The sequence below is a fragment of the Asterias rubens genome, chromosome 2 (assembly GCF_902459465.1).
Source record: "Asterias rubens chromosome 2, eAstRub1.3, whole genome shotgun sequence".
Lineage (NCBI taxonomy): Eukaryota > Metazoa > Echinodermata > Asteroidea > Forcipulatida > Asteriidae > Asterias > Asterias rubens.
In genome coordinates, this window is record NC_047063.1 from 9,639,424 (window position 1) to 9,663,903 (window position 24,480).

Here is a 24,480-nt window from a genome sequence, read left to right on the forward strand (position 1 = left end):
ATGGTGGAGCTGAGACAAAAAAAATGAAAGAGAGATAATGATCTTACTATACAAAAACATAAAAAGAATCAACAAGTAACAACTACTCATCGAATACCGTGTTTCACTTGGTTGATTGAGCAGAAATGACTACACATTTCAGAAAGGTTTTATTGCCTCTGGCACTCACAACGAGACTATAGTTACAAATAATTAAGAGAAAGACTCTGCTCTAGGGTCGAAACGTCAGGAATAGTTAAACTATTTTTTGCAAATTATTAAAAGCAAAGATTACCTTTTACACATTAACATTCTGGAAAAGATGACTTCTCTTACTCTTTATGAGCATTCAAATTTCAGGTGTAGAGAAGTGCACATTTATATTATCTTGTAGGCAATCGGTATTATTAAAAAATAAATGTATTATCAGATTACTTTTAGCTTGTTTACCGCATTGAACGGAAAGATGAATATTTTGATGGAATTAAAACTGTTTTTACAGTTTTCTCCTGACCCACGGATTATTTTTAAACAGGTTTCTTATTTCATTAATCTGTTGGTCAAACAAACTCTGTCTGCTATTCGTTTGTCAGCTCTACCTTTAATATTCATACCAAAATTGCTTGCTTTCATTTGTTATTTAAAAAAATATTAGGTGTCCCCTTTTAAAAGATAAGCCTGCATGGACAGCAATTGATTGGTAGTCAAACGCACACATGAGTATGCCTAAATAAAGCTGAATAATCGTATGAACTCGCCCTTGTTATAATTCTACACGAGATGCACAGCGTTTAAAGCCAAACATAAATGCAACTGTCTCTCACATCAATCAATAGTTTATTACACAGCCAAAGTATAAACCCGTAGTCTCTTGCTCAAATAACACTATTTTGGATTGTCATTGTCAGGTGGGAATCGATTTCGTGTCTCGAGCTATATCCGTTTAATTTACGGCACGAGTGAAGCCTAGGCATGCGTGCACATCATGGCATGATTTGATGCAACCCCCAAAAATCACATTATGTTTTATTTGGAGACATTTGGAACGTGTGTTCGATACAATTTGCGACAGAGAAACTAGGTTGTTCCTGGAAGTTTAAAGTAACTGTCTTGTTATTATCAGAATTATCTTGGTTCAAAATAATCAGTTGGTTGTTCTGTTATATGAACGATTGGCACACTCTATGGTTAATCGGTTAGGTCTAGACGATTTTACATAAACCTTTGTGATTTAGTTGCAGGTATTTGGTTAGTGGATTTTTTAGTTAAAATCCATGATGCGTTTATTCGGTTATAGTTATTTGGTTAAGACATCGGTTATGACTGTATAGTCGGTAAAACTAATTGTTAATTACTGTATGCATATTAATCGGTTACACCGAGTATGACTTTGTTGTTAATCGGTTAGAAGTAAATCGATATGTATTATGTCTGTTCCTTGGCTGAAGGAGGCTTTGTAACCATTCGACATGTTTGCAACTTGCCATTCTCGGCGTTGTGTCATTGAACTCCAGCTATGAATGATCGATAAAAAAATCATGTGATTGTGTTATAACCGATGCTTTCATCTGGTACTTTAAGCCCAGATATCAAGTACTACCAAGTGCAAAGACGCCGAGTAATATTTGAGTATGAGTTGGGGTATTGAGTAAGATGCTAAAGTACCCGAGTATACCGTGTCCTCTCTTTAATGATCATTGCATGACGTCACACTTTTTAACGGTGTTCTCAGCCTCAGAGAACAAACGAGTACATTCAAAGCAGTACTAAAATAGTACCCGAGTACGAGTCTAAGTACTTTAACAGCTACATTAATTATAAATTATTGTAATGATTGAGAAGCAGTTCCATGGTCGTCAACATGCAACAATAATATACACAAACTTGGTGTTCTTTGTGTGATAAGTTACAAACACATTTGACGTATAAAAGAAAATGTTTGAATTGAGGTAAATAGTACGTGTTGAAAGATGCACGGGTGATTAAATTGTTGTGCATTTTGTCGCCACTTGGTGGCGTTCTTAATCAATGCACCAGTGACTTTTCCGCTGATATGATGGGCGAGCAAGCCTGCTTGTTGACAACAAATACAAGCATGAATGGTTTCCACTTAAGATGCATCAGAGCCCAAAGTAATTAGATTGTATTAAAGTCATCTTGGATCAGAATTACTGGTAAAAATACGTTAATGTACCTAACAAAATGTTATCCACCAGAAATGTATGTTTATTCTACAATTTAAAGATGAAATAGCTTTCAGTCCATATGGTATACCTATTCTTAAATGTATCAATTGCAGTGAATTTAATCATGCAATTGTACCTGCAGTTCATTTTAAGAAATGATTTTATGCAATCTCATGGCAGTCCGATTACACATAAATTTAATTGCAATATTTAAACTATACATGAGTCTGTTTTATGTTGATTGCAACGTAATGCACAACTATCTGCAGTACGGCAAATACTTCCAAAAATATGTTCCATTTTTAAATTTAATGGAAGGCAAACAGCAGGCAGCAGTAATTTCATAAAAAGATTATACCAAACTTGACTTAAAAACAAAATAAATCAAGGCTCAACAGCAGCCATTTTGTCACCGTTATTTCAGCTTGATTTAAAAGAGAGTGAGCAACACAAACGATTCTGTGCATTGCCGACGCTTGATCCGAACGAACGAACGAACGAACGAACGAACGAACGAACGAACAAAGAGTAACGACAACTTGCTAATGTTGGAACCTTAACGTAACAACATCGCAAAAGAGATGTTGGATAATGTGCCGGTATTGCGTCATACGACCGCCAGTGACGGCCAAGTGACGGCAACTCTCAATAAACATGAACCATGACTTTCTACCAAGGTTAATAAAGCGAGGACAGGATTGGACATGGCTCAGTCAACGGACACTTTGTGGCTATCAGTCTGCAGTTGATGACATGATGTCTTGTGTAGTAAAACTAATTTGTTTGTCCACATTGTACACAAACAAGGATGCACACGGTGCACAAAGCCACTGTTCATATAACTTGTTTTTGTTTTGTATATAGTTAACCTGAATTTGTATAAACGACAGGAAGACAGAAATGTACCTTTGCAAATTAGAAATGCGTATACACACGCACTTCCACCCCCACTTTGACCAATTTAAAAAACTTTCATAGAATCGAGTGAATCATAATACAGCCGTGCATAAAAAGACGTCATTGGCAATATAATACTTTATGTCGATAAAATACAACGTGTTCCGCATGGATGGTCTCAATGAACCACGAATTGACAGGTCATCCGTATCCATCTAATATGCATCAAATAATACATTTTACGTATTTCCATTGTCTTGGATGAATTTCTTCACCCGAACTGCATTTCACTTTTAATTGCACAAGCGGAATACATTTTTGTTATCAAGCTTGAAAACAAGGCCTATTGTATTTTAAACACATGTACATGTACAAGTGTGTGGTGACCTCCATTCGTTGACCCTCCTTTGTTCAACTCTTTGTCATGATAAACGAAGACCCTATTGTTTTCTTCTGAGACAGCGATCGTGGACTTTAGATTGTCCTTTCAGTCTTCGGTTTGAATGTTGGGAGAATTTTGGGAGTTGTGACACAACGATCGTTTTACATCACACGCATGTGCGGCGTCATAATGTAGCCCGAGCCCTAAATGTAGCCTGACCTAAATGTAATCCCAAACATGTACCTTAGGTCCGGGCTACATTTAGGTACATGTTTGGGGCTATATTTAGGTCCTGTGGCGGTTTCAACTTTCCGCCGTGTTCAGTTTTCCGAATGACCAAATACGGTAACATTACGTCATGCGATGCCTGCGCACAGCAAGCAAAAGTAGTCAATTTGTAGTGCTGTATTGAGTCATCCGTGTTACTCTCCGGTAGCTGTAGTCATGGCGGCGTCCACGAGTACAACGAGCGGCGAACGCGTGGATCGTATGAAAGAATTTGGTGTGGCACAAGCAGTGTGACCTGCTTACAGCTGTACGCATGAATACGTGTAAAGATGGGGCAAGAGAATGTGACTAAACAGAAAAGAATCGTAATAATAAACAATTTGGGGTCACTGAGAGAACTACAGTACTCGCCAGGGTACTCGCGGCTGTATTTTTGTCTGGCTACGTCACCCGGAAAACTGAACATGCCGGAAAGCTTAAACCGTTCCAAAAACGTGGTGAAATGTCCGGCTACGTCACCCGGAAAACTGAACACGGCGGAAGACTGAAACCGCCACACCGGGCTACATTTAGGTACATGTTTTGGGCTACATTTAGGTCAGGCTACATTTAGGGCTCGGGCTACATTATGGTGCCGCACACACGCACCAATTCTGACTGGTATCCTGCTAAGCACATAATTTGTAAGAACAATTCTCTGCTTAAGCATCTCTATGAAATTGGGTTCATATCATTTACAAAATATCTAAACATGTCATGCAATTTTTCTTTTGCACTTGCAGATCGAAATTAATGCTGCGTTTATTGAGTGAAGCCATGTCCGTGCCATAGTGGTTATATATGCAGACACTGGTCCATTGATTTCAGAATATTATGTGCACACACTCCTATGTCATTCATGTCGCCGCCATCTTCCTGTGGTTCAATTCCCAGGTGAACTTACCAATAAATATACTTTTCATACTTGATAGTTTCCTCTAGTTCAAAATGAAACTGGATTAATTTGTGTTTTCACGGTATTAACACGTGCAACTTGTTTTTGCTCATATTCCCCCATTTACATTCAAAACGGTTTAAAGTCAATTGTTGGGCATGATACGACAGATCTTTGTTCGAACGGAAATAATATTCGTTCAAATGAAGACTAATACACGTTCGAACGAAAATAATTTGAGGGATTGAGAAACATTAAAACCCCCTAAAGGCGCACAACATTAAGAGTTTGAATGTCTAGGTAATGTGCACATTAGCATTGGTGCATGCACAAAGGCAATGAGACAGTAACATCCTCAAGAGTATAGCAAAAAAAGCCGACCTAATTGGATTTCAATACAGAGTACACCAATCTCTCTCGGCATAATGAATCATGTCGCATATTGAGATCATTGACTAGCAACCAATAGAGTGTGTCTGGCCAACTCGACCGATCCTTACTGCATCATTTATTCATAAATCAGCCTGGAAATATCCAGGGTAAAGAGTCGACTTGCAGAAAAGTTGGTTGAACCAAAATCAGTAGGGCAAGATTAGATCAGTTTGTAGAGTGCCGGAACACTGATCTTGAGGCCGTAGGTTCAAATCCTGCTCGAGTCAATTCTTCTTTAAAGGCAGTGGACACTATTGGTAATTACTCAAAATAATTATTAGCATAAAACCTTACTTGTTCAAGAGTGATAAGCAGAGGTTGATAGTATAAAACATTGTGAGAAACGGCTCCCTCTGAAATGACATAGTTTTCGAGAAAGAAGTAATTTTCCACGAATTTGATTTCGAGACCTCAGATTTAGAATTTGAGGTCTCGAAATCAAGCATCTGAAAGCACACAACTTCGTGTGACATAGGTGCTTTTTCTTTCATTATTATCTCGCCATTTCGACGAATGATTGAGCTCAAATTTTCAAACGTTTGCTATTTTATATATAACTTGAGATACACCAAGTGAGAAGACTGGTCTTAGACAATTACCAATAGTGTTCAATGTCTTTAACATTCACTCTGTCAGTTTCTCTTGATTTCAGTACAGGGCCTGTACCTAACTGTGCCCGAACCTAAATATAGCTAATCCTGTTGAACTCTACCTCCATGGTTGTACAATATAACCCGGACCAGTTTAGCTCAAACTCTGTACCTTAATGTCACACAGGTCTTAAAGATTTTTTTGGAGTCATGGTTTTATTATGTTGGGATCGGATTTGTATGAGATTTTTATCATAAATGTCTATGTTTTTCCACGATTTATCCCCAAACATACTTTTCGAGATGCAGCAAGTTTTCCCCGATCCACTCTTGCGTCTTGTTGCAATAGCACATTTTGTGAGTTATCCACATTTACCTCCGTATTATGCCTATGCGAATAAAAACTCTCGAGAATGCACACGTAACAAGAGGGAGCAAGGCAGACGTAGAGAGAAGAGATGTAGTTTCATCCACACCATGCATAGCTTCAAACAATAGTTAAGAGCCGTAGTGTTTCCTAGTTCAATATTCACCCACCTAGCTAGCCCCGGGCCTCTCTTAGGTTTTTCCACCGTAGATAACCGTCCTTTTACCGGTCGACAGGGGAGCGAGTAAGATGCGCCGCATTACAGCGAATGGCCCGGTTAGGTGTTAAAGCGTAACATTTCTAGTGGGTAAATATGGAAGCGCAGCCTGGAGCAGTTCTTACTCATGTTTAGTCACGTGACAGTACTCCCAGGTGGGAAATGTGGCTAACATAGTCCACTATGTTAACAAAGCGTCTGTAGATATAGGACATTTCTAGAAATTCAATTATTCAAGCTGTTCGCTGCTAAATTCAGTGGAGAATTCATAATCACAATTGTTCAGGCAGTGTGCCATTGGAAAGGTATCACTAGGCCCATACTACTGGTTCAGGACTGACGATAAAAATTTTTGTTATTCAGTTCAGTACAAAAAAAGAAATTTCCATCACTACTGACAATGACAATCTTACTGCATTAAACAGTTAAACTACTAATTGAAACTCTGTTGTGTTTAATACGAAAATTTAACTGAATTAGAAATTATTTGTTGGCAAGCTTACAAACTAAAAGTATACACAGAGCACATGACTTGAAGTCAGCCCATCACGAAGCAACTAGCCAACAGTCTCCCACCTTTCTTTCAATGACGTCACGACTTCGGCGTCTTTGAGTAACTCCAGATATGTTATTTATAATGTAATCTACATCCACCCCATCCCCTTTATTTCCAGTCTCGGCAAACACGCATAGCCACTCTCCAAAATGCAACACACAGACGGACAAAAACCATTATACATGCCCTGCTCGCTCCGATGAAATTATCCTCAGCAAACAGGGCTAGTCAAATATAACATTTCAAATGACTCTATTTTATCTGCCGCTTTGTATGTTTTTCTAACTACGGTCTGCAAATGGTATCTTGTTGTCACCGATGGACCTGGGTGGCCCTGTGGCACTGAGTCTCCCCAGGTGAGGGGACGATGACAAGGAGGGGGGGGGGTGGGGGTGAACGAGCAAGATATTGAATGGTATTTACTTTTGTGTGAAACATCCTGAGTGATGGATATAACTCCATCTTTGTCAGTGCTTAGGGTTTTCATCAAAACCATTGAGTGCATTTTAATCCCCATTTGTCTCAAAGTGAAATCGACTGTAAGCTTTGGTTATATTCATACCATGAATATTATTGCATTATTAAAGCACACTTATGAATTTTACATAGCCTTGAATAAGTGCAGTATGTTTAACAGAAGGGCTAAGTCGTGATCGGAAGAGATATCCATCCACACATAAAATGCAAAACTATCGGTGGCAAAATATCAATAGCGTCTTTCCTTACAACATGTCGAAGCAATTGGTTTCCATACGATTTCTCGCCCAATGACCGGATATTCGCACGTACAGACAAACATGAAACATGTTGGACTCCGAACGGAGATTCGTTTTAAATCTGAGGTGGTGTAAACTATTGTTCGGTTATAGAGCTCAATCGACACATTTCACTTATAGGGATATGATTTGGACAGACGTTAAAAGGGAGAAATATAACTAACACCGAGTTTATGGCACCGGACACTATTGGTTAGTAGTCCAAATAATTGTTAGCAATGGATATAATGTTGATAGTATAAAGCATTATGAGAAACGGATCCCCTAGAAGTGACGTAGTTTTTGAATTTATCACTCAACTATTAAAAGACTTCGGGCCCAAAGGCTGCATTAGGCATATGAAAACGTACACACACTAATTTGCGCAACAATGGTGTTTTTCTTGTATTATTCTCTTGCCACTCTGATGACCAATTGAGTCCATTTTCACAGTTGTGTTATTGTACAATAATTGGATACTCCCAACGATAATATCGGTCTTCACAATTACCAAAGGTGTCCAGTGCCTTTAAAGAGGGGAAGTGAAACATAACACCGAGGTTAAGCTTGAGATATAACTCGCCATCATGGTATCGACGTTTCGAACAGAATACTCTGCTGATCGAAACGTCGAGACCACACTGGGTTTTTTTCAGAGCCAACTCTCACTTTGTTATAGTTAATTTTTTTTTTTTCTCTCACACCACTTGCATAAGGATTGTTACTATAATTTAAAGCATTTTTTTTCAAACAAGTAGGGCTTACATCTGAAAATAAAATAAAGCATAAATAAATAAAACCAGCACCTATTGTTGTATTTTATGCAAATCATGTGTACAAAACGCCATAGGGACCAATTGACTATAATAATATTTTAAGTCAGTCTTTCCCAATCTGATTATTCTGTCTGAGCATGTAAGTGTTCTTTCTCCCCGCGAGACTCCGTGTTTTCTTTTTATTGGATTATAAGTCCTCTGTGCACAGAATGCCCTTTGAATTCTGCCGTTTCTTGTTACTTAAAGCTGGACTTTCAACCCCCACCACGCACCATTTTTTTTTTTTATAAATAAAAATTCCGAAATGACCAAGACCCATTCCGATAAAATCGCCAATAAAGACGCCAGCAGGACCGCGTGTAATTAACTGCCTTTGAATAGTCAATTTCTAGTTCAAGAAAGTCTCACTGGCCGACGTTTCTTCCACAACTTGCATAATTCATGCACATAGTGTTAACAGGTTAAAAATTGCAACAACAAAAACTTAGTTTAGAGTTGCATATAGACCATACGTTATTTTGGTTGGTAAGCAGTTTGCATGATGCCAATTCTGTTTCCAAGTTTGGAATTGAGAAAATAGAATTAAAAGCTGTTGCAAACTTAGCATTTTCTGTGCAGGTTTAAAATTGTTGGACACTATGGACTTCATCACGGTGTAGCCATTTATGTTTCTTTTATTAAAACAACAGGCCTACAACAAGGCCGTTTATAAATGGAGTGAAAAAGTGTTCCGAACATCAAGGCACAGTTTTATCAATCCTGTTAGCATAACATGCTAAGCACAGTAAAATATTGCTTGTAACCAGCCAAATTATATTAAGTTCAATGTTGTTGGCAAACAAAATTGTCAAACAGTTTTTTCCGCCTACCAGCTTTATTTGAGCTGCCTACTTGAGCTCGTAATTGAGCTGCGTACGCACTGCACTGCTGATACTGCACACAGCCATGGAACATGACCAAATAGTCGGTAGCGCAATCAAGTTCCGCAACCTTGAAATAATACATGTATCTACTAAAATGCCAAGGGTGGACATCCGTTTCAATTTGTTCGGCTTACATTTGAAGTATACGATTCAGTTCCCTTTTAACCAAATTTAATAACTTGTCATTGCAGCTGAAAATGTCAGAGTCGTGGTTTATTTTGTATATCATCAACTACTATCAAACTTGATGCGTCACAAGGGGTCATTTATATACCGAGGTTGAGAGGAGTAACTATGATTAAAAAAGGTACACGGTCATTACCGGCCAGAATGCACGTCACAAAGTGTCCGAACATGTTGTGGATAAGAGGTAGACTTTGATCATCAATGAATAAAAATAGTGTTTTTTTTATATCGCGCTTATCTGTCACCCAGTGATGCTCAAAGTGCTTCATCGTACAAAGTTGTCCTGCAAGGTATGTGGAATTACGTTTGAATTATGAGACCTACTCCGTTTAAAGGCAGTGGACACTATTGGTAATAATTATTGGCATAAAACCTTACTTGGAAACGAGTTATGGGGAGAGGTTGATGGTATAAAACATTGTGAACTAGTTTTGGAGAAAGAAGTAATTTTCCACGAATTTGATTTCGAGACCTCAAGTTTAGAACTTGATGTCTCGAAATCAAGCATCTGGAAGCACACAACTTCGTGTGACAAGGGTGTTTTTTCTTTCAATATTATCTCGCGTACACTGTCTTTAACATAGTACCGTGTAATAATTTACAAGGTGCTGTGGTGCAATTTTGCAGCCAATCAAACCAGGAACATCGGGGCGAACCCCTTTTCTTTTCGACAAGTGCACTGGGTTCAACGTGCGTTACACAACACACGGGACCAACGGCTTTACGTCCCGTCCACTGGACGAACAAGCTGATGATTGTTTGCTCTGTAGGTCCGGTCTTGGCCCGTCCGTGCAGACTTGGCGGACATGTGGCTCTAACTCCTTCACTGTGACGTGTTGGTTTGACTACAGTCGCCCCGATATCCGAGAGTGATCCCCATTGCTTAGAACACTTGGGTAAATACTGTCTCTGTGTCTATATTTGCTTTTCTCTTCATAAAAGAAAGAAAGAAAATCAATCCCAGGTCAGTATTTAGCAAGCAAAGAACATCTCCTTATGTGTTCACGCCCTCGAAGATCATCCATCATCAAAAGCAAAGGTTAAATCAACTAATAAACTATAGACGAGGGAATCTGACTGGGTAATTTCTAAGTAAGTCCGGATTCGAACTGCCTCTAGCTACCAGGCAATCTCGGTAATCGTTGGTAACATACTGGTCTTTAGATCTGCAAAGGTCATGGGTTCGAATTTCACCCAAGTAATATGCCTTTTTCCAGAGAGCTCGCGAAAATGCTGAGAATAAAGTGTTAATACACATCGGTGTATATGGGTTGAAACAAGATCAAAATAAGTTTGTGTTGAATAAAGATTTTACTAGAGTGGAAAGCTCAACCAACTGAACCGTCACCACTTGTCAATATATTTACTTTTTATGTATATCATATCATTATCAAAAATAATATAACAAAATATAATCTTATGATTATTATCTTGTCATTTAGCAAACTTTTATTCATCTTACATGTGATGTGCACATTTGGATAAAAATGTGTTCAATTCCATTTTTGGGTTGATACCACACTTGTTTTTTACGCGTCCTTTTAAATTACACTAATTAAATCTTTCCTTAAGTTTAAGTGACATTTAATTCACAAACCAGATGCTCGTCCAGAAATTTCTAAACACTTATCATCCCAAGTACTTCATTTAAATATTTGAGTTCTTTTATCTAATAAGGAATTCTGATTATTTAATCATTAAAGGCCGAACTCTTGGGGTTTCCGGCTTTGTACATTCTGTGAAATGCAACTATTAGGCAAACTTTGAACTTCACTGTGAGAGTGTTTTGCATATTAAAAGCAGTGGACACTATTGGCAATTAATCAAAATAATTATAAGCATAACCCCTTATGGTAACGAGTAATGGGGAGAGGTTGATAGTATAAACAATGTGAGAAACGGCTCCCTCTGAAGTGATGTAGTTTTCGAGAAAGAAGTTATTTTCCACGAATTTGATTTCGAGACCTCAGATTTAGAATTTGAGGTCTCGAAATCAGCATAAAGGACACAACTTCGTGTGACAGGGGTGTTTTTTCTTTCATTATTATCTCGCAACTCCGACGACCAATTGAGCTCAAATTTTCACAGGATTATTATTTTATGCATATGTTGAGATACACCAAGTGAGAAGACTGGTCTTTGTCAGTTACTAATAGTGTTCATTGCCTTTAAAGATGTATGTCTGGTGAATGTCAAGATAAAAAAAGCCTATCATAAGCTAACTGATTTTGAACGAGCATTTTCGTCTAATCGTTGTCGACAAGGGCATTTGAAGATCAAACGAATCTGCTTCACATACGAGACGATTGTTGTATTTTTCTTCATAATGTTGCCTACATAGGCTTACATCAACGTCGACACAGGCCAATCTATGATCCTATTAATTTGTATAAATTGAATGTCTGTGTGTGTTTATTTATACTTTCAGACCACCGGGAAAAACCAATTCCCTTCAGCCGCAAATTTTTTATTTTATTTACACGAAACTACGAAATGCTTGCCGTGATTTTTATATAATTCCGGGTGACTACATTAAATGAAGTCACCTGGATTTAAAAAACAACAAATACTTCCTCGTGGGACGGTCAGATTAATATTCAGACCTTCACTTCATCAACAAATCGCAAAAAGGTTCCAGAAAGATTCCGATTTCATGTAAAGGACTTAATTTCCTGTGATGTAGACAAATTGGCGACGTTTATCAAAACCCTTGGCTGGTTGAGAGAGAAAGAAAATCCAAGATCAAAGGCCAGCAGAGCCCCGGTGCACTTACGCCCTCTTTAGGGCTAATATTTGCCTTCCTGAGAGTCAACCTGTTTGGCTCGAGGCCACTCTTATAGACCCTTTACGAAACCTTGGCTTTGGATTCGGCTTCAGGCTCCGTCTTCTCGTCTGAAGCCCTTAGCGCGTTCGCAAAGCACACGCAATAGCCTCAACAACCTCGGGGCCAAGCTATCCTGAGCCGAATCTAGAGCCATAACCGTGGTTTCGAAAAGGGCTATTATAATGATGTATACGGATTGATCTCTTCTCACACCTAATGAGTTGTTGACAACACCTGCAATAATGTTAGAGAGTGTGGCGTTTAACACATCGGGATGTAAGCAGGGAGAACCAATTTATACAAAACAACAAAACACATCGTAATGTAAACTGTGATCACAACACAACTCCATAACTTGTAATGTTTAGCTGCATATTGTGTGAGGAGTATGTTAATTTGTTCTAGCCATAATTTACTGACAAATCAAATAAATAAAATAATAATGAATAATTACGTTATAAGCAACAACTTTTAGTATAATTGTATTCAAATAGCTCTAATCATCTTAGTTGTTCAAGTGGCCTTTTTGAACAATATTCTTTTGAGACATTATTCATACTTGATAAACATTGAAACTAATTACCTATTGCTACAAAAACGGTCAAGCAAATTTGCTTCCTGTTTTTTTTTTTAGTACTTACATAAAATGAGTAATATCATTCAATACGTCAACATCTGTATAGATGATGAAACCACGATATTTAATACTTCAGTAATACAGATAAATAACCAAACGAGCCTCTGTATAAATAGCCCCTGCAAAGATGGCATTTTTATAGTGCACACCTTACCATCATTGCTTATGCACACTGCGTCTTCACCAGCGCATGACTGCCCGGTTATTATCATACCGTAAAAAACGGTAGGCCAAATAAAGATAAAAACATGTTTCACGTCACCGACCGTTTCATCTTTAGAAGTAGTCTGCCTCCTTGTTTTCCTTTCCTTTTGAATGACATTTTTCCCCGAAAGAGAGGAGAATTTTCGGACACAATCAAAGAATATAACGTACTCAGCAAAACAATCCTATTGAAAAAAAAGCCCTGCTGTTTGTATAAAAAAATAATTCGAGCGGCCAGAAAAGAAAGTCATCCCATTTGTTTTCAAAGAGAGAGTACCCTAAACACGTTTCTCTTTTATTTGGCCCGTTACCGTATCGCGCTCGCCATTTTAATCTACATAATGCTGGGCAGTCTATGGATTTTTCTCTCAATAACAGAAATAAGACTCCTCGGTACATGCCATGAAGCTAAGCAGCTCCAGAGCACGTTCATGAGGAGTCGAAACGACACCGAAAACCGCCAGGAAAAAGTGTCGCCTGTTAACACAGATTCCATCGCTACACGGGAAGGCCCCGTGGGTCGTGTGTCCTGGTTTTGTTTTAAAACAACCTTTGTTTGTACTTCATAATATTCAGGCTGTTGGGAAAAATCTGTTTTCCGAAGGCGGCTATCGCTTTCTGTAACCCGCCCTTGGTTGTAGCTTTCTGTTGTGTATAGAGGGAGAAAGGGCAGGAAGAAGTCTGTTGGTGGGGGAAAAGGGAGTGCATTTCGACCCGTTCGAATGTAATGGAACCCACGGCCTATATGGAAAGCAACATCCGGTTAACGGAACTCTTTAACGTTATATGGAAAGCAACATCCAGTTAACGGAACTCTTTTACGTTATATGGAAAGCAACATCCAGTTAACGGAACTCTTTTACGTTATATGGAAAGCAACATCCAGTTAACGGAACTCTTTTACGTTATATGGAAAACAACATCCGGAACTCTTTTACATTATATGGAAAGCAACATCCAGTTAACGGAACTCTTTTACGTTATATAGAAAGCAACATCCAGTTAACGGAACTCTTTTACGTTATATGGAAAGCAACATCCAGTTTACGTTAACGGAACTCTTTTACGTTGGGGGTCATTGTTATAACAGGCTAAAACCATTGTGCTATATAATTTGACGATATGATACTTGGCATCCATACTCCTCGTCTGAGATAGTGGCAGTTTGCGTCACACAAGCTCTCTTTAAAGTGCCGGTAAAAAGGCAGTATTTATACTTTTGTAAAGGCAGTGGACACTATTGGTAATACTCAACAAAATTATTAGCAAAAAACCTTTCTTGGTGACGAGTAATGGGGAGAGATTGATGGTATAAAACATTGTGAGAAACGGCTCCCTCTGAAGTGCCATAGTTTTCGAGAAAGGAGTAATTGTCAACGAATTTGATTTCGAGACCTCAGATTTAGAACTTGAGGTCTCGAAATCAACCATCTAAACGCACACAACTTCGTGTGACAAGGGTGTTTCTTTCTTTCATTATTATCTCGCAACTTCGATGACCGATTGAGCTCAAATGTTCACAGGTTTGTTATTCTATGCATATGTTGAGATACACCAACTGTGAAGGCTAGTCTTTGACAATTACCAATAGTGTCCAGTGTCTTTAATCTATGTTGTATGTTGTGAATAAAAATGTTCGCTAAAAGCCGAACGAGCGCAAAATAAATAACTACAAATTTAGAATAAAAAATTGTGTACAAAAAGGTAGATTGTGTGACATCATCAGGAAACTGTCTTATTGCCTATATAGTCAATCAAAACATACATAAAGGGTGTGGATTCAACGTTGTTTTTTCATTGGAATGTTCTTCTCCAACTAATTACAACTAACGCCAGTATTAAATCTATTCTGTATACAAAACGTACTCAAAACTCATCACCAATGTAAAAAAAAACCAAAAAAAAACTCCCCCTCATGGAAACAACATGTCAGTCTTTAATAAGATACTTCATCACAAGGGTGTTTGTACCACTCAGTTCCTCTGTCCATATCAAACGAGCTCTCATTGATTCAATGCGTGTAGACACCTCATCTGTTAACAGTCTACAACCAGACTACTCGGTGGTGAAATTACCACTGTCAAAGCTTTCCCTAACAGCAAAAAATCTGAATTTCTCAAGATCCACGTCATCAGCAAATTGAAGTGAGTTCTTTGTGGATTTAAAGCCGTAAATCCTACACTTTGAGGGCAAGGAGGTTTCAGACAGTCTGTGTCAATATGTAATGGGAGAGTTGCAAAGATATGATGGGTTTACGCCACAGTACATTTGAAATGGGATGTTCTTTTACCATTTCTACACGTCATGCGTCTAAAGCACCTCGGACGAATTATGAGTCATTTTACAGTGTTTTGATTGTAGATATCCTTGTATCAAAAGACTATACAGTTTGAATCACCCTTAAATGAAATTGACAAAGTCAACTGTTGAATCATCTAAGTTTTGTCATAATTTTGTCAAATCATCACTTTTGGTGAAAAGCACGGGCTCCAATATGAATCACATTGAATTTTCCTGCCAAAATACAAGATGAAAGACAGATCATGAAATGCACTAAACACTTCAATACTATGTTATTGCACGACAAAATATGATATTAACCCAATCTATTAGCGGATACCATAAAGACTAACGCAAATTTTTAAGATAATATTACACGATTTACCAATAAGAATTATTCATGTATATTTCCACCACGCAATTAATTTAGTCACCAATATACTTGGATTTACAGGAAAGGGATTGTGCTTCATCAAAACAACTGACAGAGAGGAGCAATATTATTTCCTGTTAGGATCTGTGATCGATGGCCCTTGACTAAGTCAGCTATTGTTGCCATGAGTCACATGACATGAGTCAACTCATAATATGTACAAATTGTGTTAATAGCACTGGACACTTTCGTTAATTTTTAAAGACCAGTATTCTCAATTGGTATCCCAACTATGCATAACATAACAAATCTTTGGACTAAGTTTTTGTCATCGAAGTTGCAAGAGAATAGTGAGAAAAAACACCCAAAACCACCCTGTTGAATGTGTGTGCTTTCAGATGCATAATAAAGTGTTTCAGGTCTGAAGTCTTATTTTGAGTGAGACATTACCTCTTTCTCAAAAACTACGTTACTTCAGAGAAAATCGTTTCTCCTAATGTTTTACATTATAACACCCCTTGCAAGTATTCTGCCTGCTCATTGGTTTAGAGCGCGTCACATGACATGTCTTAGTTTTGCTAGACGACGGCCGTGTGATAGTGCGTCGGTTTGCCATGCACTAGTCCGAAGACTAGCACACGGCGTGCAGTACCCAGACGTCCGTTGCGTGTACGAGGATGATAAATTAATAGTCTGTAACCATTTCGGATTGCACGACACTACGTGCAGCACAGTAAGTAAAAGTGTTTGCAATCTGTAGTCGCGTCGTCCGTGGATTGTAGCATTCAGGTCTGTAACTTAATAATAATAGTACAGTATTTAGAAATGTTTGGGGTGTTATAAAACAAATATTGACTGCTTTTACTCGTGCAATGGTTAAAAACTATGACTCCCTCGGTGATCCCCGTAGCATTCTATTTTCCCTCGGCTTCGCCTCGGGAAAATAGAACGCTCCGGGGATCACCTCGGGAGTCATAGTTTTAACTATAGCACTCGAAGCAGTCAATATTTGTATACTATCACCAGCTCTCAATTGCTCGTTTACCAAGTAAGAATTATTATGCTAACAATATGTGCGAATAATTACAAATAGCGTCCAGTGCCTTTAACGATGTGCAGCGATGACTTGAACCAATTAGTACGAAATAACATTTGACTGAGTATGTTAATTATGTACAATGTACGTTATCTGACGCTATGTGTGCATCGGTTGGTGTAATCAGAGTGGAGAATTGGTCATTATCAAGAACAGAATCGTCATTGTTCAATCGGAAGACTTACTTATTTCATCAGTACAGATTCTCCGTAGGAATATTACCTGCTCAAGTCCTTTAAAAGACAAGTCTTCTCACTTGGTGCGTCTCAACATAATATGCATAAAATAACAAACCTGTGAAAAATTGAGCTCAATCGGTCGTCGGAGTTGCGAGATAATAATGAAAGAAAGAAACACCCTTGTCACACGAAGTTGTGTGCTTTCAGATACTTGACTACACTACTGTATGTCTCTTCAGAAGGAGCCGTTTCTCACAATGTTTTATACTATCAACCTCTCCCCATCACTCGTTACCCAGTAAGCTGATAATTATTTTGAGTAATTACCAATAGTGTCCACTGCATTTAAAGGTCGAAATGACAAGTGTGATGCCAATGGCTAAAAAAAAATACACCAGTGCGTTGTGTCTAATTAACTAGTGCGCTGTGCTGACCTTAATGAGATCCCAGGTGATCACCTTAATGACTCTGCCACAGGATTCAACAAAGCTATACTATGGCCCTGTACACCACAGGTCCACTGTAATTATATAATTCCCTCGTACATTTGAACCGATCTGGTCAGATATTGCCCTTATATGTAAGTTATAGCCCTGACACCGAAGGTACATTGTGCACATTTCCCCCTCGTTTTGGACCTGATACTGAGAATTTTATATTGCCCGATGATAGGTATTTCCTTTACATCACAGGTCCATTATATATCTTTGCCCTCGTATATTGGACCCAGTATACCGTGTATCTTTATGATGCAGACTACTTTATATTGCCCTTTCCACCACATGTCCAATATTTTTCCTCTTATTATTTGAACCGATATTTGTGAGTTTTTTACATTATATTGCCCGATCTGTCAAGTTGCCCTTTACACCACATGTCCATAATACCCTCTCGTATATGGACCCGACACTGAGTCCATTAAACGCAATCCATCTGCACTCCGCGGTCGTTATTCAGGCTTGAATGGAAGAACATGGCTCCGCGTAGCAATATCACCAGTGTCCGGTTCGTGAGAAGGGAAGTTTAAGAATCGCAGTTCAATCGTGGCACATTTACACTTCGTAAAAATTAAGAAAACTATATTTATCATTTCAGGTTATTGTAGAGCACTCTATGACTCAATAACAGCAGGCTGTATCACGGGTGCATAACAACTCTATTTCAGCACTATCAATGTTCAAAGAGTTGTTTTTGAAGTGTTCGTCGCCTTAAAGGGGGAATGTGTTGGCTTAATCTGCACGGTTAGTAGAATGGTATTTGTTTTGTTTGTACTTGTTTGCCGTAATTGTTTTACTTCAACGTTATCCGGGTGGCATTCATAATACGAGGAAAGACGCTGTTATTTGAAACGTTTTTTTTTGTTTTAGCTCCCAGTATGGGCAGTTGTAATGATAACGAGGAGTGGGGTACTGTGGGGGGAACACACTTTGTGCGGCACACTAAACTTATACCTTTTCAGGTGTCCAACTAAACTCTGTACGCTTTGGAGTGGTTGATCCTTTTTTTTTGCACTTTATAGGGAAGCGTGTTGCTCAGTTGTGAACAAAAGATACTAAACAGAGTGTTGCCGATGTAATAAATTTGAATTATTTGAAAACCAATGTGCAAAACTTAACTCAAAAGTCGTAGAGTTTGTGCCATGTTTCGACAAACTGCTGTTTTTTATGAGGTGAAATATAAACAGACAAACGCAATAAATATTTATCGAACCGATACATTTATAGGCTGTAAGAGGCGAGGCAGATGCAGCTAATTAGTTCACACCATACTGAACATCAGCCACCCCCCCCCCCCCCCGCCAAAAGCAAAGGGCTGCAATTTTGTTTTCTCCACTACGAAATTGCCACTGTCGTAGTGCTTTTTCAATGGGGGAAGTTTTGTTCTTCTAAATCGATTAAAAAAAGGAAATCCTTAAAATAAAGGGGGGGGGGGTTTGGAGGATGGCAATTCTAATTTACAGGATTTTTTTCAAGCAGGGTTGGGCCTCCCCTGTTTGTATTATTAGACCCTAGTTTGAGCGAGCATCATGCGTCATTGATCCCGGGGGAGGGGGTGCATGAGAAACACCCCGTCCGATCGATACTTCTCTCGGTGTAGACACGCCGAGGTTCCGCGGCTAAAAGTTCCCTCTCTCTGCAAACGATACTTATAAACCCCCAAACTGTGCAAATATATTTATACTATAAACGTGCAATATCCTCTGAATATTACTATGTGCATGTAGGTATGAATTATTCCTGTTATTTTTCAAGTGCATAATGGGGAGCATGTTATTTCCAAAGCATCCAATCCCCCATACACCTTTACAAAAGTTATGGTTTGTCAGATCAAAACTCACAACAAAACCCACAGGAAAACCCGAGGAGCTTAATTGGGCACCTATGCACCCCAGTTACGCCGCTGGGTGGTTGCACTTTTATGCCAGTAGGCAATATGAAACGAATTATAACCTCCAATAGATAATCTCGAGCAAAGTAGGCCTAAGTAATAAGCTTTTTTGAGATACCTATAGTGTCCACCATACCTCAAAAGGCTAATTGGGTTGGCACAACATTAATTGGCCGGTGTAATTTAAACACACATAGAGGTGTTATTGTGATATTTTAGACTAAGTAAAAATAGAATAAAAAAATTAAACAAAGTTTTTAAGTTCATTGAGAAAAATTATTAACCAGGTTTTGATTAATGACGAGCTGTTAACCCAATTTTAGTCTATATAGGCCTACGCATCGAAACAGTTAATATCAAGTCCGAATTTAAAACTCGAAAGTAAACAAAAAGATCATTACGTGAGGAATGGTTTGGGCACGTTGGACCAACTTATGACTAGAAAAAATTAAAATTAAAAGGAGGTCCATTAGTAATAGGGCATATTTGACAGACTGCCTCTACAGTAATTCATATAGTGTACTAAAGGGAATGAGGATAAGTAATTGCCTGCCCTTTCCTTTGAGTTTCGTTCTCTCCTTGTGTAAATATAAAATTGGACTCGCTTGACCTGTAAATATAATTCCCATTGCAAATGTATACTGAAGAGTAGTTTGCCGTATGATGTAGTTTTGCTTGTCTTTCAAAGTATCACATTTTGAATTGTGTGCACATATTTTTTTAAGGGAATTGCTTTTGCTTGCAAAAGCAGACCTATACGTTTAAAATCCGTAATCGTGTGTGTGTTTTGAAGATAGTTGAGGCTGAGAAAATGTTTTGACGGAGTTTCATTCAAAACCATCGAACAACCCAACTCGGCTTGTAATTTGATCCGGCAGTCAAAAATATTATGGTATCTTAATTCACTAAAAGAGGGATCAAATGAAATAGATGTGCAAAGGTTGCATGATTGAACACAAACAACTTCTGGTCTCTCCAGGCATTAAGTTCTCCCCTTTTCGGAAGCTCTATCTCAAACGTTGAAGAGTGTTTTATAATAATATATCAGAGCCCAGCCTATAGCACAGCGCTGGATTCTGGCAATGTTTGCTCCGAGTTTGAGTAGAGGGGAATAATAATATTACTATCGATGCGCAAGATCGATAAAGACGCGTGGCTACATTTAGTCAGCCATCTTAATTAGGTTTCTTCACTGCCCATGTCTATAGGTCTATCATTACTGTGAGTAGTGGATGGTACTCTAGCCTGATCAATAACCCATACGTGTGAACATTAAATACAACCCAGTAATAAATGCCGGTGTCACCAGGCTATGTTTACAATGTACTTTACTGGGTAAGAAAACACATGGCGTATTAACTGTCTCAGTTTTATTTTCTTAACCCGGAAACGCGGAGGGGGGGGGGGAGGGGTAGTTTTACTTGCAAATTGAAACTTGAACCTTGCCAGTTTCTTGTTTAAATAGTCCAATGGATCAATGATGGTGTCAACTTGGTATCTAAATTTATTTCTAAGTACTGTGAGGTACATATCTGTTTGAGATTTAAAGGGACATGTCTGTTTTGAAACAGGTTTTGTGAATGAGACTTGCATTTTAAGTATAGGAATTCTTATACCCGGTTTACTGGATGTAGTGAAACAGCGATTAGAGAAAAAGTTAACATATGTATTCAAGAATACTGCATCATCACTTAATGTTGCAACAATATGCTGAACAACGTAAATGAAATGAAATACTTGCACAGATTGTGTTTCGTTTTATATGATTATCTACTGAACATTCTCAATTTCAAAGTTTATTTGGCATACATGCCGACACATCGTTGGCAGTCGTACATTAAACCATGTTTGTACACGATTCTACTGAACATTCTCAATTTCAAAGTTTATTTGGCATACATGCCGACACATCGTTAACAGTCGTACATTTAACCATGTTTGTACACGATTCTACTGAACATTCTAATTTTCAAAGTTTATTTGGCATACAGTCCGACACATCGTTGACAGTCGTACATTAAACCATGTTTGTACACGATTCTTTCGCCTACAGCATTTTACGATTGAGGTATGTTACAGGTAAAGGTAAATGTCAAGTAAAGGTATGATGTTGGCTTTGTAAAGGTATGATGATAGGCTAAGGTAAATGCCAGATTAGGTTACGTGTTAGGTAACGGTAAATATAACCGTAATAAAGGCAAAGAGCTTTCAGAAGTTTGCACTTGTTTATCAATTTAAAAAAGTAAACACTTTCACGAGCCGTTGAGGATGTCACCCTTCGGGACGGCGAATATACTATAACTGTCAGCCACCCCCATCACCCACCCCATAAGGGAATCAGTCTGGCTCAGGTATTTGTCCACACCGCAGCAGTTCAGGCAAGGGACAAAGCTTTAGTGTTGCATAAACATGTAGCAATAATAACCAACGCTATCACTGGAGATACCAACAATTTGGACGTCAAAGAGCGTCATTCAGAGAGTGATCTTCGTACCCAGACACATTATTATCTGAATCCCGGTGTCTCGATGGAAATTATCTCGGCTGTTTGGATTGATGGTTGGGCCCAAGTTAATTAAGACGGTGTGAAAGCATGTCTAGTCATACTCACTCGAGTTGAAGAGTTACTGTATCTTACAAATTATTAACAAAAAAGCATGTCAGCAGTGGTTTCATCAAAATAAGGATAGCATAAGGCAACACTGACATGGAACTATTTGGGTACGAGCAAGGGAGACCGCTGATCGTTGCTTTGGTCATTGACAATTGTAAACTGATACACACATTTCCTGGCTGTCGATTTTGATTGAACTCTCAATCAATGTCTGGAGAATTGTATGGATGTTTTCTCTAGGAATGAAATGGATGTTTGGAGTTGTTTTGTTTAAAGCCATTGGACACTTTCGGTAAACAGTGTTGTCCAATTAGGCCCACACTTAAATAAAATAAAATTACAAACCTGTGAAAATTTAGGCTCAATCGGTCATTGGAGTCGGGAGAAAATAACGGGAAAACCCACCATTGTTTCCCCATGTTTCGCTGTGTCATGACATGTGTTTAAAATAAATCCGTAATTCTCGCTATCGAGAATTGATATTGTTTTAATGTTTTCTCAAAAAGTAAAGCATTTCATGGAATAATTTTCTTCAGGATAAGTCTTCCACCATTACCTTCTGTAAACCCTGTAAATTATTTGTCAATCTGTGAACTTTTAATTTTTTTTTCTGTACCGAAAGTGTAAAATGGCTTTAAGATGTTTTTTTTTTTATTACAGAGCCGAGACAAATGAAGAGCTCGTGCGTAGCAGCGAAGCATCTTATGTGTTAACATTACGTGCTCCTACCGGCAACGGGTTGAAAACATCACATACAGTCAGCAAACGTTCAATACGTGTTCGATATTTTACAATTGCTCTAAAAAAGTGGTGTGAGTTCCAGACCGCTCCCACATCAATGACACGTACAAACACATAACGCCAACACTTAACTCGGGAAAGATGGGAGAGAAGTAACTATGAGTTTATAATAGATCGGGTTTTATTAACATCTAAGAAGTTATTGAAACTTACATCTGACGTAATCGCTGGCGTGTAAAACCCACACTGTAGACACACAATACGCTCACAGTCTCCACATGATAGGCCCTCCTGGGCAGTACCTGGTTGGGGGTCGGGTATTAGTTCAGTCTGGTGGCATATAGGGCACAGGTCACGCTGCTTGACCGGCGCTGCCCCGGCGGCTGCGTCGACCTCTGCCGTCGTTGTAGCGTCGGATGAACGTTGGAGGACAGAGGCAGCATAGTTTGAGAAGTCATCTTCAAGATCCCTGTGAGGAAAGAGATGAGACCATAATTAACGAGATATTAAGTCATATTGCTTGTGTTTTAAGATGTGTGTTAAAGGCAGTGGACACTATTGGTAATTGTCAAAGACTAGCCTTCACAGTTGGTGTATCTCAACATATGCATAAAATAACTAACCTGTGAAAATTTGAGCTCAATCGGTCATGAAAGTTGCGAGATAATAATGAAAGAAGAAAACACCTTAGTCACACGAAGTTGTATGTGTTTATATGGTTGATTTCGAGACCTCAAGTTCTAAACTTGAGGTCTCGAAATAAAATTCGTGGACAATTACTTCTATCTCGAAAACTACTTCACTTCAGAGGGAGTCGTTTCTCACAATGTTTTATACTGCCAACCTCTCCCCATTACTCTTTACCAAGTGAGGTTTAATGTTTATAATTATTTTGAGTAATTACCAATAGTGTCCACTGCCTTTAAAGCACTGTATACTCAGCACTTTACCAACTCACTCAATGGGATGGGAACCCACGACTATTGTCTTTTTAGAGCAGATTAACCAGGTCAAAAATGGATCAGAATATAGTAAAAATGAGACGAAGTCTTAGCTAATTTGCTTGTTTAATGATGTGTGTTGACGCTGTTTGATGTTTTTCTAAAGCAGATAACCGGAATCTCTATGTCCAAAACGAACCAGAATTGAGTCAACTAAGACGAAATCCTTAGCCAAAGGTTGTGTGTGTACCAGTTTCCGGGTCAGCCTCACCCAGAAATGGTCAGATTCCAGTTGGACCCCGGAATTTGGGTCAATTATGATCCAGAAGGTGTTTCTTCTTGTAGACACCTTTGAACGCTAACGGAACACTTATCACCGATTGATCGCCATAAATAAAACTAATTTAGTATTCAAGTCTCATCATGCCCCGTTGAGTCCAACCATTTCAACCATGACGAGGCTTATTAGTAAGCCTATTACATTGTGGTTCGCTACCGACTCCAAAATTTCAAGACGCTCTTTAAAGAGATGCTGCAACAGCGGTTTTGAAAATGGCAAGTTCATTCATTCCAAGCAGTTTGAACGAAATGATATGTTTTTGACTTTGTTCATCTGATATTTGTGTCTGTTTCTGTTGACCGATGGACCAATTTCATAAACCTTTAGGCCAGAAACGGACATCATGGAGCTAGAGAGTTAGTGCAACGGCATGACCAACATGTATCATGCATTGAGTAAAACACGTGTCCCAGATTATATTTGGGACAATTTAATTAATTAAGACCGCGCCCGAA

At 38.6% G+C, this 24,480-nt stretch overlaps 1 protein-coding gene across 2 annotated transcripts in view; it reads right to left on the reverse strand.

Moving 5' to 3' along the window:
- The window catches only part of LOC117305823, an 84,475-nt gene that overhangs the window by 53,348 nt on the left and 6,647 nt on the right, over nucleotides 1-24,480 (reverse strand). For both annotated transcript variants that reach the window (XM_033790700.1, XM_033790707.1), the window contains exon 2: nucleotides 22,958-23,213. In XM_033790700.1, coding sequence (XP_033646591.1) covers nucleotides 22,958-23,213 — 256 coding nt within the window. The remainder of the gene's footprint in view (nucleotides 1-22,957; nucleotides 23,214-24,480) is intronic.